The 16,791-nt window shown below is 41.7% G+C and overlaps 1 protein-coding gene across 1 annotated transcript; it reads right to left on the minus strand.

Annotated features, from left to right (window-relative positions):
• Positions 1-246: 246 nt before the first annotated feature.
• On the minus strand, positions 247-14,868 carry LOC110065524 (protein-glutamine gamma-glutamyltransferase K-like). Its single transcript, XM_020772676.2, has 15 exons — positions 14,693-14,868; positions 10,655-10,699; positions 10,339-10,463; positions 9,275-9,457; positions 8,336-8,596; positions 7,451-7,569; positions 7,092-7,199; positions 6,452-6,632; positions 6,193-6,328; positions 4,829-4,932; positions 3,837-4,082; positions 2,596-2,880; positions 1,930-2,090; positions 1,397-1,539; positions 247-619 (listed from the first exon to the last, which is right to left on the minus strand). Exons 1-15 carry the CDS (start codon positions 14,785-14,787, stop codon positions 478-480), a joined length of 2,334 nt encoding a protein of 777 aa, XP_020628335.2. The 5' UTR covers positions 14,788-14,868; the 3' UTR covers positions 247-477.
• Positions 14,869-16,791: the final 1,923 nt, after the last annotated feature.

Consider the following 16,791-nt stretch of genomic DNA (forward strand, 5'->3'; position numbering starts at 1 on the left):
TCCTCCGTGGTAGTGTGAATGAGACCAAATTCAAGCATCACGCAGCCAATGACGTCATATGCCCCCTTAAAAGGCAAGCCATGTACTCGTGCTCATACTCGTCCGCAGAACCTTTTGTCTCGTTCGTGTTTTTCGTTCCTGCCTTCGACGAAAACATGGGCTGTACTTGAGGAGCGATACGATAATGTCAATGAAGTAGAGTCGAATCAGACACGTTAACACAATAATTAACGATACATCATCGAATTAACCCATACAAAAGGACGTTTCATTTTATTTCTTTTATCTCTTACAGAGTGATCAAACACAACTGAAAGTGACTCAATTTCAAATGAACATTAACGAATGTTACGAATGCTCAGTGTATAAAAGGAGTCCCGATACTGACGAGGTAAAAAAAAAAAAAAAAAAAAAAAAAAAAAAAAAAAAAAAAAACGAAGAAGAAGAAGAAAACACTCGCACTGACTAATGCCTGAGTTAATTCACATTAATAGCACACTCTCCTCGCACACCAGCCAACTCATCTGACAGGAAGCTGACCACAATATTACGCTTCCGGCCCCGGACAGCAGTGAATGTGGCAGTCCCCTTTGCTTCCTTCTTAGGAGCTACAGGACCTCTGAAAAGTAATGAAGATACAAGCAACATTCAGTGGATTAGTTTATTAAAGTTCATTTACACATGCGTAGCAGATTTTTAATTTTATTAAAAAAAAAAAAAAATGGCAGTCCTTTCATCTACTGATGATCAAGCAGGTGGAGTCTCCATCCATTCCCCTGCATTCGCCAGACACCCATACAATCAGTCCGTACATCACAAACGAGTGCAGCGTGAACGAGTTTTTATCGCCAAGTTATTCTCTTCTTTTGTTTTCTTTTTAAAACAACAATAGAAGCGAATAACGCATACACAGCGCACCAATTCTTGAAACTCCGATTTGGCTTATAAATATCAATAAAGTGAATAGAAGCACTCCAGCCCCTGGCAGACCTCTATCCACCGTCAAATTTTGGCGGCGCATATATATATCTATATAGTACATAGACCTGTCTGGATAAAGACTTCAAAAGACTGTGACTGAGAATGTAGTATCTTGACTGATGGAAGATATCCTTCCAGATGTGTACTAATTATTGTGCCTGTTGCAAAAGAAAACGTAGACAAATCTGAGTCTTCACTGTAAAGACTGAATTAGTGAGTGATAGATAGATAGATCCATGTAGAGTGGGCCGCGGGTAAATTTCCATAACATGATGTCAAAAATCCTTTCATTTCACGGCCTAAAGTCAAGTCTTGACATTTTGTCTGAATGGAACTTCATGATATGGTAGAAAACTTCTAATGGTTTGGATACAAGATCGATTTGCTTCTTACAAGTAACTGTCTACACACTTACCGGCAGTCAATGACCATGGACTTTGGTGACATTCCAGTAGCTTCCAAATGGAATTGTCCATTCTTCAGGGGTACGGGTAAAGGATTCTTGAAGGACATTGCTACCTCCACCTTTCCGTTTAGCGTCACAGTTCTAGGAGATGCCTAAGGGATAAAAAGGTAAAATAATCAGTGTCGGGCTGTTCCCAAGTTTTTTAAAGCCATCAAAAGCGACTTGATTCAAATTTGAAAATAATACCCTTCTGTATCGTGCTTTTTTTTTTGCTCAACTTGATAAACAAAGAATAAACTAAAAATAACCTTAACAAACGCGCGAAATACTTCTTAAAGATTGGCGGGAAAAATTTCTTCTGCTGTGCTTTCACAGAAGGTTAAAACATAATTAATAGCGAGTTCTAAAAAAAAACGTACGAAAGCTCGCTCCCGGCAGATTTTGCGTTAGTCATGATAGGCGGCTGTATTTACAAGCAGTTCGCAGGCGAGCAGAAAACAACTTTCCACCGGCCAAGCAATGCCACGAAGCCCCTTCCTCACCGTAACTACAAGTTTAGGTTTTCGCAGCTCAACGACATCTTGAGTGGCGTAAGATTGGCCCGTCTCCTGCACAGCACATTTTACATACAGTTTGATATTGCCATCCCCCGCCAGTTTGCCCATGTAGTCCTTGCCTGCAATCTTTAAGACCACTCTATCCTCTGAAACGGAAAAAGTAGGCGTTATGACATAATTTTTATTAAAATATACACTGGACTCGGTTATTTCGATAGTACAGTCCGTTGGAAGAGCTATGCAGCAATCGCGAAATTTTTATACCCACTAGCATTCCAAATCCGCTCACCAGTCATTAAATGAGCCATTATTAACTATTACTCTCGGGGAGAGGGGTAACACCCATGTGAAAGGTTGGAAATGACCGTTGGAAAATTTGAATCAGTCTCCTAAAGGAAATCAATCTTGGCGTGGTTCGAGCTTTATATGAACTCAAAATGATTCCTCGCTTAAACGGGCATGACAGAGGGTCTTTTTTTTGTGCAGCCCTAAAAGATACCTTAACGGCTAAGAATAGTGTCGTTTCCTGATAAACACCCTAAGTGAGACTAAAAGCAGTGATTTACACCCCTTTGCGAGAAGACGAGCATCTCGACCTTTTCATATGTTTTCCCCCCACCCCTACCCCTTTCACCCGGGTCATAACTGCACCTGCTCTTGGATCAATGTTGAGTGTTTTCATCTCCCTTTTCAATGGCTTAGCTGGAATTCCAGTATAGAACGCCATAACGGAAGTGATGTTGACTTTGACGGTCCGCTGATCGTCGGATCTGTTATGCACTACAACGCTGATGTCGAAACTGTCGCCCATGGCAACATCATCCAGAACTTCAAGGCTGAATTCCACGTCTTCTCGTTCAGCTTTGTAAATCTCATACTCTCTGCGGGTGCTGAACTTGTGAGCGAACTTAACAGCTTTCCTTTCTTCTGCAGAACCTACCATGAAGAATGAACATAACGAAAAAGAACCGAGCTTTGCAGTTATTAGTCTCTTAACAAACTGTTGGACTGAGTCGGCAGGAAATTGAAGTTTATAGCGGTAAAATAATCTTCCAAGCGAGTTTGTGGAGCTGACGTTTCGAACAATAGCCCGAGCAATAGCCCATTGCCACTACCATGAAGAATGAACATAACGAAAAAGAACCGAGCTTTGCAGTTATTAGTCTCTTAACAAACTGTTGGACTGAGTCGGCAGGAAATTGAAGTTTATAGCGGTAAAATAACCTTCCAAGCGAGTCTGTGGAGCTGACGTTTCGAGCAATAGCCCGAACAATAGCCCATTCGCTTCGCCTCATGGGCTATTGACCCGTAGCCCGCAAGGGCTACGGGTCTGATTGTTAATTAACATTGGCTTTTAACATGAGAATTGGTAACAGTGGATTTAACTTTTTCATAGAAACCTTAAGAGTCAAAATGGACAGCGGAAAACAAATATTGATCTTTTACGTCGTTTATATTTAGCTGTAACTTGAACTAACAGCATGCCGGCATGTAGGTTAAACACATTAATTAATTCGAGCTGTTTACACGACGTCATAAAGGTAAAAAGGTAAAGTCTGCATACGAGCCAAGTGGCCCATAAGGCCGGAGCTTATCCCGGTTTCTGTAGCATGAACAGACAAGGAGTTTTTCTCAGCTTTCCCCTGGATGGGATGCTAGTCCATCGCAGGGTTACCCCCAGCATTAAGTTCGCCGGTACCCATTTCTACACCTGGGTGGAGAGAGGCACTGTGAGAGGAAAGTGTCTTGCTCAAGAACACAATGCAATGTTCCCGGCCAGGGCTCGAACCCAGACCGCTCGATCTGGAGACGAGCGCACTAACCATGAGGTCACCGCACTTCCAACAAAATAAAGCACTTGTAGTTACAGTTGTTTCCCGAGCTACACACACCTTCTAGATATTTGTAGGCATTCGTGAGATCCAACCTTGCGTGCACACCAGGCTCTTTTGTGCTGATATGTTTGCCAATGCTGTTTGTGTCGACATAAGCAGCCTTCATGGAACCATCATCATCCTCTACATCCCAATACACGCGGTCACCGTTCACTTCAGCAAATACGAAGCCCGTGTCGTAGGGGAGATACACCTCTCCGTTCTTGATGGCGTTCACAGAGGCGGGACCGCAGCGGAAAACGCCTGTTATAAATTATTTTGAGGTTAATATCCAAAAGGAAAGGTTGTTAGGCTACGTTCGGTGAATAAATATTCTAAATTGGCACGGAGGCTTTCCGGACAAAAGCGCAAATTTGTTAAGCTTCTTTTGTCTCTCAATTCCCAAAAGACACTTGTATACAAAGGAAACACCATTGAACGTGGCCTATTGAAGCGCTCCGGATGATGCCGACTTTCGGACGTTATGACTTTTAAAAGATGATTAAACGAATGCCGGTCATGGATTTAACATCAGGCTGAGAAATGAATTTGAGGAATAATTGAACTATGAAATGATTAACTTCATGATTAAACTTTGAAATGGAATTTCATTTATTTTTGGTGATTGGTTTTATTCACTACATAAATATATGACTGAATTGTGAGTATGGCTTTACGTAATATGTCAAATTATTCTCGCATTTAATTTGATTAGTTCTTACTTATGATCTTTAGGTAACTGATTAAGAAATTTGTTTAGTATAAAGAGCTAATGGATACTGGGCAGTAATGAACATGGCGGCATATAAATAACGTATTATTATTATTATAGATGATTCGATTGAATAAATCGATATATGGAAGGTACATTAAAAAGGGTGGAAGACGTTGTGCGAACGAGGATGAAGTAATCACCACGTCGATGAATGGAAGCGTACCATACTTCGCGCATGTCCCGCACTTGTTGCCACTGGTTGATGATTTCAGTCATAAACACTAATGCCTAATACCTTCGCTTGTCTCTTGTGGTGTGGCATCATGAGCCTGCCATCCATCATGACCATCTGGTAAATCAGGACGCTTGAACCATGACTCGTTCCACACGTGAAAGTTCCTGAAAGGAAAGACGAAAGTCCTTGACTATTACAGTGGTTACCTGGAAATTGTGACCATCTTCATTATCGCTAGTTTCCTCTTCGTTAATATAAGAAGCTTTCAAGTTTGTTCAAAGCGCCTCCACGAGAAAACCGCAAATAATTGAGAAGCTGCCTAAGGACACTAGACAAAGGTCAATTTTTATTAGTTAATAATTGTCTCTATCATAGTTACGAACGTAGTTACAATGTTTACTTCTTTTTATTGGTTTTCTAATCGGAACTTTAAGCGTCACCACGCGCATATAAAAGCTGAGTTAGCGTCCCTTTAAAGTAGTTTTTCTTTCCAACTCGCCTGGTCTTGTCAACCTTGAACTCTTGATGTTTTTTGATTCCCTAACCCTTGGCTCAAGCGGGACCGATGTGAGTACCTTTGTCATTTTGATTAGGTTACGTTTTTTATAGCTATGGGCGAAGGAATACAAAGAAAGATTTGTACAAATTAGAAAGTGGTTTGGTTTTCGTGGTTTACTTGTCTACCCTTGAAGACGACCTGTAAAGTAGTCCCACCCACTAGTTTGTCGCGACACGCCTAGAGCTCGTTTTGTTTCGTCTCGTTTTGGAATTTGCCAGTCGCTGCAGACGTTACACTGCCTACCTGTCAGTTCAATATTCATGCTCGTGATGTTCTGCCTGCCTGCCTGCCTGCCTCGCCCGCCCGAACCGCCCGCCCGACCGACCGCCCGCCCGCCCGCCCGCCTGACTTTCTGACAACTGACTGACTGAATGACTGGCTGACTGACTGACTGACTGACTGATTGACTGGCTGACTGAGTGGCTGAGTGACTCGCTGATTTGTAATAATAATATTAAAAATTTATATAGCGCGGCTACCCCTAAAATGAAGTGCGCTTTACATCATAAAAAAAGACTTATCCTCAAGCCATAATTTACTGATTACATTAGCGACTGACTGACTGACAGACAGACAGACAGAGTGACTGACCGACTCAACGATTGACCGACTGATTATTGATAGATTTGAGATCTGCTAAATTTGCAGCAGACAGCTTGGAAAATATCCGAAAAGTTAATTGCTGAGATTGCAGGACTCATGCATTGTTTCTCAATGATCGTTGCCTGTTCACACGCAAAGGCAATCATGAGCCAAAGCTTTAGTTCTTGCTTTTTAAATCCGACTCTAACTGAGATGAATTTAGTGTTTTCGACTCCATATCATTTCATGAGGTTCAGTGGCCCAGCTCAATTATACCACTCACCATATGGAGTCATCTAGATCATCAATTGGATTGCCTTCCTCGTCGTAGTGAAAATCAATGGTCATACTACCGTCCGAGTCGTGAGCTGATTGGAAGTTTGTAACGCTTCGGGTTGGTAAGCCCAGTGCTCGCAACACTAAAATACAAAAGTAAAACGTTAAGGATGTTTATAAATCATAAATGCAATTGAGACATATGTATTGAAATGCACTTCGATTGGATTCTGTGCGGATACAATTATCCTGTAGCTACTGCTTACATGTTGTGACCAGTCCAGAGAAGACCCAGCATTGGCCGTATTTCACATAAAACTTCTTTTTCCAGAATTTTTCCAGAATAGCAGTACTTCCGGTCCAGGCAGTCGGTGGAGTACAATTCTTAGGGTAGGTCTCAGTCCATCGGCCGAAAAGGATCCCACCGTCTCTGTCATTGTAATTAGCCTTGGCAAAAAAAGGTATGTGAGATTTAAACTTCTACGTGTGCTCATATCGCTATTGGCCGGGTGCAGGGATGGCCCAGTGGTGAGAGCGCTTGCCTCCTACCAACTGGCTTGAGTTTGATTCCGGCGCGTAGCCTTGCTCCGAGGGTTTTTCTCCGGGTGGTTCGATATCCCCAGATCCCATTCACTAGGACAGAGGACTCGCATGAAATCCTGCTAAGGCCGAAGTGGCTTCCCTTTTAACTAAATATTGTAACTATTTTGATATCCGAGGGCCAGGGTAAGACCAATTTGCGCGGCTCAAGTCTGTCCAGTTTATCCTACAGTATATTGTGAACGGAATTCTAAATTTTCTTCTATGGCTTGACACTCCCTCAAGATTCAAGAGAAAAGGTCGCGCCCGAGGTTTCCAAAGGAGTGAATCGAATTCTAAAGTGACGCAGTATTTCACAGTGCTTACCATTGCTGATATGGTTCGTACAATCTGGACTGGACTGGACCTCGCTGTAGGGGAAAGTTCCGCTTTATCAAGCAAAAACAGAGCGCTTTCCAGGGCGACGTCTTCAAACTAAGAGATGAATAGAAACACACTGACAAAAAAATACAACAATGAGGTGAAATTGTGTCAAACTGTATTCTGTACTCTGTATTCTGTCATGGTACTTAACTGAATACATTGTGAAATGAGCCGCCAAAGCTAAAAGATTGCTGACACATTTACCAAAAGATTGCCGGGGGAGGGGGGGGGGGGGGGGCCCAGCCATCTTTCTGTATCTTAAAACTAGATTATGAGCTAGTTTTTTACAACGAATCTTTCACCTGGCCAAACTGCCACGGGATTCCTTCGTTTCTTCTGGCAGAACCCACCCAGATGTAACCAAAGTCTGCTAATACGTACTCTTCACGATCAATCTCTTTCTCCATAAACACTGAGTCCTCTGTCATGAATAATAAAAGAAACCAAAGTGCTGAGAGGTCGTGGAAAGACACTACTGCAATCGGACGAGTTATTCATAAAAAAGCAACGTTTTCCCTATTCGGTTAAGGAAGGTAAAGTCTGGATGCGAGTCAAGTGGCCCATCACGCCGGAGCGTATCCTGGTTTCTGTAGCATGAAGCGTCAAGGAGTATTTCTACTCCCCCCTGGATGGGATGCTAGTCCATCGCAGGGTTACCTCCAGCATTAAATTTGCCGGCACCCAATTATGCACCTGGGTGGAGAGAGGCACTCTGAGATTAAATTGTCTTGCCCAAGCTGGAAGACAACATATTGACCCCGGCCAGGACTCCAGCCCGAACCGCGTGATCCGGAGTCCAGCGCACTAACCATGAGGCCACCGCGCTTTGGACTCTTACAATTACGCATTGTAATCACTTGGGGACTCATCTGGTTAATAAGAGTGCTCTGTAGAACGTACATAAAGCTTCTTTACGTACTGGCCATTGAGGCTGAGTGCTGCAAAGATCAAGGATCTGTCTTACCGATTCGTACTTGGTGGTAAGGAATAAATCAATTCGGAATGAATTCTTTGTATGTAAGAGTTGTCAAGTCACATGCATCAGTAGCAGATTTTAGAGAGGAGCTTTGAGGGCTGCTTCCGCTTCGATTTTGCTCCCACCCCTTTTTCTTCACAGGAAAACACATATATCTTCACTTCCCCCAGCCAGCGTAACCTATATTTGTCGACAACGGTATTTCGATTACCTTTGCACCAAGCATTGAACAGGACGTAGATTGTGTCGTCGTCTTTATATCGAAAAACTAATTTCTTTCCTGCTGCAGTCGTCATCTTGGTCTCCACGAATACTTCATACTGCCCAATCAGAGCTTTGGCAGAAGGCATGACCACCAAATGCATGGTGTTACCGCTGATCTGCTTAATCTTCATTCCCCACTTAGCGGGGCTGAGAGTGTCACTCAAGAGGACTCGGACAATGGAACCCTTGCTTTCTTGAGGACGACTGCCTGAAATATTGTCAGGAATAGATCAAGTTGGTAAGAAAATGAGAAGACATTTAAATGTATGAAAACCATGCAATTAACTTCACTATTGGCTCAAACTTCTCGTGCCATGCGTTCTAACCAATCAGCAATTATCACAATCAGCTTTGTGGCGTCGACTCTGGCGAAGTTTCGTACAATATATTTCGATTTCATCCCTGTGACCCTTGTAAAAATTTGAAAAATTAATCCATTTATTGAAATAGAATATCCTAACTTAGTGAGTTGCACAGGAAATCTGCTGTGAATGGTTGTCATCTGAGGGACCCAGCGTGTGGTTGGGGCGCCCGACTTGAAATCCGGAAGTTGCTGGGTCGAGGCCCGTTCTGACCACGTACGAAATGGTGTTGTTTCACGGTAGACCGGAGTGCAACTCCTCGGCTGCGCTTTTAAGTAGCTGACTGGTTTGCCTCCTGCCAGTCAAGGTTTTTCACCTTGTTATGTTCTATTTGAAATATGTGCTTCTGAAATTTAATTGCTCGGCCCCACTAACCTTTAGTTGGTTAAAAAACACTGACCGAGGGTAAATAAATTCGTTTATTATATTTTTAATAAAAGCAGAGTGACTGACGTTTCACCATTTCGTCAACAAAAATTTTCTAAAGAACTTTACTTGATCTCTTGTTAAGTTTAACTGCCAACCTGTCACAAACTGCAGTATAATGACGTCACTATCGGGCTGGTACTCTCGGTTGAAGGTCACAGTGACGTCAAATGTCTGGCCTCTCCTGATGATCAGCTGTTGAACCTCGTAGTCATCTGCTTTGTGAGCCTCCCTATTCTCCGTTATATGAAAGTCCACTTGCTCTGGCTTCAATTGTGATGCTAAAAAGCAACATAACAGTTACCGCGGCAGATAACCAATCTAGACTAACGGAACTTCAACAAAAACTTATCTACGGACATTTTCTACCATTTCAGCAATCAGATCTTGAGCACGATTGTCACTTAACTAATTACGATAATCAAGGATGAAAAAAAGAAGGGATTGCCACTTTCTCCTTTCACCCCAAAGCTAAATAATCCGTACGAAATGAATGGGCTGTCAGGTCCAACAAGGAAAATCTTGGGACGTGTGTTCAAAGAAATTTGCGTTGCGGAAAATAAGGCTAAGGACGATAAACCGTACGCCCCGTCTCACAACTCTTCATAATTAATTCTGTAGGATGTAAAAGAACCCACACACTGATCGAAAAGAGTAGGGGACGTAGTTCCCGGTGTGGTGGTCTATCTCCCTTCTGATGGTTGAATGTTCGGAGTTATTAGCTGCATAAACTACTCTGAAATCCGAGGGTAAATAAAGTAATGTATTTAAGGGAACTTAAATACAACCTTTTCGCCGAACCTAGGCCTCAGTTGAACAGAACCTCGACGTCAGCTGAACAGCCCGGTATGTCATAACGGAAAAATTAAAGAACCCCTTTCCCCATGCTTGTTTTTTGTTTCTTTTTTATAAACTCCTTTCTTAACTGAGAATATGTGTATATATATATAAAACCAAAACACGAGATCTGTTTTTTTTTTTTCAGCCAATCACATGCAAAACGATAACCTGCAGCGTCTGGCGACATTTCCCGCCCTTAGCACCAGTCACTTTTTTTGCTACAAAATACCAATTGTCTCCTCGCTTTAATTTAAGATGTAGTGACTGAACAGAATTGCGAAGAGCCTTGTCAGAAAATCTCGTAAACTAAACAACTACTCACCTTGTGGTTTCTTCTTGTCGATCTTCAAAGCTTTGTTCAGAGCTTTAAACTTGTCGTCACTTAGAACTTTAGTCCTTCCTTCAAGCCCCTCGCCCATCTTTGCTTTTGCAAGGCTTCTCGAGTCACTAAAAGAAAACAAGAACGCTATTCCTCAGAAATTACAAAACGATGAAGTATGGTCGTTCAGGCAGGAACAACTTTGCACTTTTTAGTCTGGGTCATAGTGGCGACATAAGGATGCGTCTTTCAGCGGTCCATGTCGTTATGTCTGATTTTAATGCAAAGAAAGGGAAAGACACAAACAAACGTCACTTACTGTGAACCATGAGCTTGGTCATGCTCAGTCCTTCTTCGCTTCGGTCTGTAAAAAGAAAAAAGGTTTTACTATCGAATACTCAAAACTGAGTAAAAACAGAATGGGCAAAATTTAAAAATCGAGTGAAATACGTCAGCATTCATAACGAGTTACAAAATAAAATAGCAAATTAAAAAGATCATGGTCAGTTTAGAGCTTTTTGTTGAAAAATTACAACTCGTAAAGTTTGCTTTGTTATAGACTGCGAGTAGTCCCTCTTTCGCTTACTCCGTCGTGCGCGACGCGAAAGAAATTAAAACCGTGAGAAAAACATGGCCGCGCGAACTCCTGGGGTGAGAAGCACGCCAGCGTCTCGTCTCCAGGATTTCACGCGGCCATTTTTTCCTCGCGGTATATTTACGGTCTCGCTCGACGGACTAAGCGAAAGAGGGACTACTCGTGGTCTAGCTTTGTGAGCATTGGAATTGCACTTCGATTTCGCGATTTTTTTAAGAAAGTATATTATACCTTTTTCAACCCTTCGGTCAAGGAAATCACATGATTATCGTGACGTCATCATTTTCGAAAAGCTCCGTTTTTAAAGCGTTTTCCGTCCAAACTAAAACGCAAAGCCGGCGTTTTCAATTTCCTGATCCATTTTCGCGACCTGTTAGTGTGAATATCAGATCTAACCTGAGCGTCTTAAACTTTCTCCAGCGTATAGGGCTGAACCCGGGTGGGAAGAAAGGAGAGTTCAGGAACTGGACTAGCTTCGTCCACACTATGCTGGAGAAATTCGAAGATTTTCACGTAAAATGATTTACTTGAACGTTTTTTGTCCTGAATTTTTGTTTGTGCCAAATACCAATAAGAAAGTTATTTAAACCAGTTTAGTTATTAGCTTTAGACGTAATGTTAGCGAATAAGTGAAAAAAGGACTTTCTGTTGCCATTTGAAAATCAAATACTGCTGTTGTACGGAAATTCAATATGCTATTGTAATTATATATTTTAAATTCATTGTTTATTGTTGTAGTTTAGGTGAGGGCCACAGGTTTCTCAGTCCATGACAGTCAAGTCTTTCCCTCGTTCAATAAAAAAAAAATAAGTAAAATAAAGTTATGATAATATGGCGGCTAGACTTTCTAAAAGTCCTCTCCAATAATATTTCATTTCCATTCTCGCTTCGCTCGATGAATGACTAAGCGAAGGTCGACTTGTAGTAAGTCTCTATGGCGGCCTTCAAGTCTATAATTCTTTCATGATTTTATAACTAAACCGGCAGAGGCAATAAACGCCAAACGCCTAACCTAAAACTGCCGCGAAAACCCTGGTACTGAATGTCTTTCGTCTATCAGGAAACGGATTTCACACCGCAAGAGGGGTCGTTCACTGTTCACTTTCATGCTGCCGATGCACGTTTCTCCATTAGCACGAAAATTTCGACCCAGTACAGCAACTGGGGTCAACACACACATACATGTCTCGTTTTGGCATGTAGATGAATTTCTTCTGATCTCCTGATATGACACCCCCTCATAGAATGGGCTAACCTCGTTCCCAGGTCTCTCGTCTTCCGGTCCCCTGGAGCTTTCCTCTCTCGCTCCAGGGGCGGTTTTACAGTGATTGGGTATCCCTAGTGTTTTGGGTACCCAAAACACTGAAAGCGTTAAATACCACAGACTGAGGCAAGTGAAATCATCCATAATTCTGCTGAAAAACCATTTATCTTCTTACGAAGCTTTGTCTCAATAAATTAAAACTTTCTCAATCTTGATATAAACACATAAAGTTGGTGAAAATAGTCCAAATTTATAACAGACTTTCTGATCCGAAGCCGCAGTAATATAACAACATACAAAACACATTCACGCGCCAAAGTTCCTGTAATGAACATGCGCTTGGTGCCTATCTATAACGTTTGAAAGGCACGTCATTTTAAACAAGAAAGGCGCATTCGAAACCTCGGATAGTTCGGCGATTGAATAAAATCAATATGCGAGCGAAAACATTGAGATACGGCCGTCACGCAATACGCAGGTCTCAGTGCGTCAATTTATTGAGACAAAGCTTCGTAAGAAGATAAATGGGTTTTGAGCAGAATTGTGGATGATTTCACTTGCCCCAGTTTTACGCTTTCAGTGTTTTGGGTACGGGGTTACCCAAAACACGGGGATACCCAAATCACTGTGACAGCGGGATGATCAGAGACCCTGGGAACGAGGTTGAGAATAGGCGACAAGAAACAGTCTGCCGTTTCGCCGTTGCTCTGTTTAGCAACGAAAATTCTAGATTTCTTTTTGGCTAGTTTCACTGAAATCTGAGATCTGAACACTGAATTGGAGCGCTGGAAACGAGACAATGGAAAGCTTTCGGTCAATTTTATAGCTTCCGCTCGAAGCCTCAGATACACGCAAGATTACATGCAAATAAGAAAAGTTCACCGTGAAAAGGGCTATTAACATAACAGCCCTTTTCGCGGATAACTTTTCTCATTTGCATTACAAAGTAGTCTAGCGTGTATGTGAAGTAATTTCAGGCTATTTTCTAGTTTTAGCCCGAAATTGCCTCGCACACACGTTGGATTGCATTGTAATGCAAATGAGGAAAACGGAAAAACTAATCGTGAAAAGGGCTATTATATATAGAATCTGACCACGCGAGCGTCACGAAAACGGAAATTCTTTCTCACTTTGATCAGTTATCACTGAAAAGTTTAAATTACTTTGGTCACTGAGCGAATGTTAATTTGGATTTAGTCGTATATTTTCCTTTTTTTCCATTTCTATATTTACCTGGTTGGTGTTGTAAGTTAATCAGTGTAAGATTAGTCAATACTGCAAATAATTTTATCAAAATTATCGGAAAACTATTTGCGTTGAAATTCTCTCCAACTTAGCTAAGCACTTAGTAACGTATACTAGTAAACTGAACTAAATCAAGATGAACGACAGTTCATCGGAGAAAACCAATTTAGCGTGGAATTGAATATTCAAGCGTGGGCGCGACAGGGGCGTGAGTGTGGACAGCAACGCCTGACGGACACGCATTCCTCTGACGAACAACACCACATTCAGACTGAAATAAAACCCTTTTAAAGGTCAAAGAAATAGCAAAGAAGGTATGATAAACCGAAAATAAAAAAAAAAGATGATTAACACTTGGAAGATTAAGAGCTCTCAGAACGAATTGTTAACCCTTCCTTATAAAAGGTCGGGGCCGTGACGAAATAAAATTATTTATATCGATATGTTTGTTTTTCTCCTTGCTGTGGGAAATGTGCTCTCAATTCCTCCTATTCACCCTGAGTATACAAGATACTTGTAAACTAAATCATTACAAGACGAATGATCGTTCATTGAAGGAAACCAGTGTTTTTAAACTCCTGTTTGAAGAGTTTAGCGCGCAACTGAAATATTCAATTGAAGGCTTATACGTCTGCGTGACAGCTACCATTCGGCGGCAATGGATTTACACGCAAGCAACATCATTGAAATCGTTCTGGAAATCTCGATATGTGGATTTTAAAACAATGAGATTTAAAGTTATGAAGCTTGTGGGGTCATTTTCCTAAAACTGAATATCTATAAGACTACAACAATAAGAATCTAAAATCAAGTATATACGAATTCGTCAAAGCTAAAACTACAAGCAGAAGGAGATATCACATTAGAATTAAAAAAAAAAAAAAACAATGTCTAAAGATTTAAGCCTCCACCTATGGTCGCTGTATGGAGTCCTATGCACCTATAAATAGGACTCTTAAGAGTTTATACTCCTTTTCAGGGAGTTGATTATTACAAGCATCCATTGAGAAATTCAAATGAAGGCTTACGAGTCTGTTACAGCCACGCGGTGGCCGTTTGCATCCAGGAACTATTTACGTGCTCGGCGGTCTGATCGAGCTTTAAATCTCGTTTACTAACCCTTTAATGTACCACAGTTCGGATTGCAATCGGCTAGAGATCGAATCAGAAAGAAAACTTGTAAACAACAGGGAAAGAAATGAGATGGCATAGCTCAACAAGTTATCAATAGACGCTGTAGTACATAGACTTACTCAGGGCTGCCCGCTGAAGCACGACTGGAACTTGATCTGGTTCTGCTGCCTGCTGACGAAGCACCGCGGCTTCTTCGGCTCCTTGTTGGCGGCATTTTCAGTTCAGATCAGCGATTAACGATCGAGACACCTTCCCTCTGTCAGTGCTGAGAACCTTCGCGCTTTGGTGTACTGATCTGTTTATAACATAACATCATAATAAAACAAAATTCTCGAAAATGATTGGTTGTTATTAGGTATGTTGAGTGACGTAAAACCTAGGTAATCACACTGGCCAATCACAAATGACAAAGACAAAGAAAACCCAATGACCCAATCAAGACGTGCACCCGAAGCGCGGGAAACAGTGCGAGCGGGTCACGCGTGGTTTGGTTTCACATTTGATTGCATGAGTAAGTGGCGCGAGGCCGATCGCGCGATCACGCAATATGCAAAATATTGGCTAAATATTTAAGAGCTGGCTTTTAAGCTTCTAGAGTTGTAATTTCAAGAAGAAATTGCCATCTACAGAGTGGAACAATTTTTTGGGCCGCTTGATAGACGCTTTTGAAGGTCGTCGTGGAGATTAAATATTTCGCACTGCTGTACAATTCATGTTTGTTCAAGCCGAGTTCAAACACACTTGGTTTGAAGTACAAACGGACCTCAAGAGGTGTAATATTAGGCCTAATATATTTATCTTGGTTTTTGAGATTGGAAGGGGGTCCTAAATCTTAGGTCTACACAGATTTTGAGTCTCCCATCGGTCAAGCGCTTTGGACCGAATAATGTTTTTAAAGGTCCTTGATGAAACAGCATGTTTATTTAAGTGCGGCTATAGTGGTCAAATACATAGTTAGCCTGAATTTCAGCCCTTCGTTCTATTTCACACTCCCGAAAAGACGTCTGAACCCATGCGCTGCTAATACCGCCTGGCGACGCAATGTCGCCGTTTGCTTTATTTCATGCAGAATGTATTAAAACAAGAGCGTCTATTATAGGGAGTCGTTCATTCTGGAAACCCAAACACCGTGACAAAGATTTCTCGAGATGTTTATAACAAAGCGTAAAAGTTCAAGTTTTGAGGGATCTCTCGATCTTTTAAGCCTCTTAACTCTGTTTGAATGACGACCGCCACAAAAACACGCAAAACGCGAAAACAGCAGGATAAAACTATGATTTCCTGCAACCGCGCGACAATAGGGACCTTACGCAAAAAAACACGACGGTAACGGCAACGAGAACGTCACTAATCAAAAGGTTTAATGAGCAAAACAATGGCTGTGCAAGTACATTTCTTTGCCGTCCTCTGCAAAACAACAACGTCTGAAATGATCAAATTCTGCGTTGTCTGGAGAACGTGAACCACAACGGCTAATTTTTTGTATTTCTATTTGGAATTGAACGAATAGATTCGTAGCATATTCAGCAGGGGCATGTTTTGATACCGACAGACACACTGGATAGTTCCAAATAAATGCGAAATTCCAAAGTAAAGTAGAAACACATTTTTTGCAATGCATCTCCCTCGCCGTCGCCGTCGCAGTCGCATATACCTGCTCTCAAAATTGGCTTAAACCGCAATAAATATATCTTATTAGATGTTTTGATATGTAGTATTGCTGTACAAATACAAACAACGAGTAAAAATATGCAGCGATACTACACATCAAAACATCTAATAAGAGATTTATTATCCAACCGCTGTAGTCAATAAATTTATCGGTGAAAGAGGGAGAGTGTGACAGTTTTGGGTGCGTGCGTGCGCGCGTCGACCTGTCCGGCAAACGGGTTTTCTACTGTGCAAATAACTGTGCAATATCGCGGTAAGTATTTGTACTGTTATTTTGACGGTATTCGCTGCAGTTGGATAATAATATAACAGACTCTCAAATGAGGGATGCTTTGCATAGGGTGTTTTTCTTTATGCCAGAATTAAATTCTGGAAATTTTGGTCGAAAGTCAAATGGAAAGGTTTGTTTCGGGCCCTTCCGATCGGAGTATTTGGGACCGGCTGGAGTGGTCCACTTTAATCGGTCTGACCGGTCGGCCAGAAATTTACCTTTCCAGTTTGAAAAATTGGTTCGTTTTCCTACTTCTCTTCAGCAGATTTTCCTTTA

This window comes from Orbicella faveolata, unplaced genomic scaffold (assembly GCF_042242905.1).
Source record: "Orbicella faveolata isolate gen_17 unplaced genomic scaffold, um_ofav_v1 contig_1, whole genome shotgun sequence".
In the NCBI taxonomy this organism is placed as follows: domain Eukaryota; kingdom Metazoa; phylum Cnidaria; class Anthozoa; order Scleractinia; family Merulinidae; genus Orbicella; species Orbicella faveolata.

Bases quoted from the DNA above. Each gene is read 5' to 3' on its own strand.
- LOC110065524 (XM_020772676.2), bottom strand. From the start codon at position 14,787: ATGCCGCCAACAAGGAGCCGAAGAAGCCGCGGTGCTTCGTCAGCAGGC. The intron at 6,329-6,451 runs GTAAGCAGTAGC...TTTGTATTTTAG, and splicing joins CTCTGGACTGGTCACAACAT to TGTTGCGAGCACTGGGCTTA. The intron at 4,083-4,828 runs GTATTAGGCATT...AATTTATAACAG, and splicing joins ACCACAAGAGACAAGCGAAG to GCGTTTTCCGCTGCGGTCCC.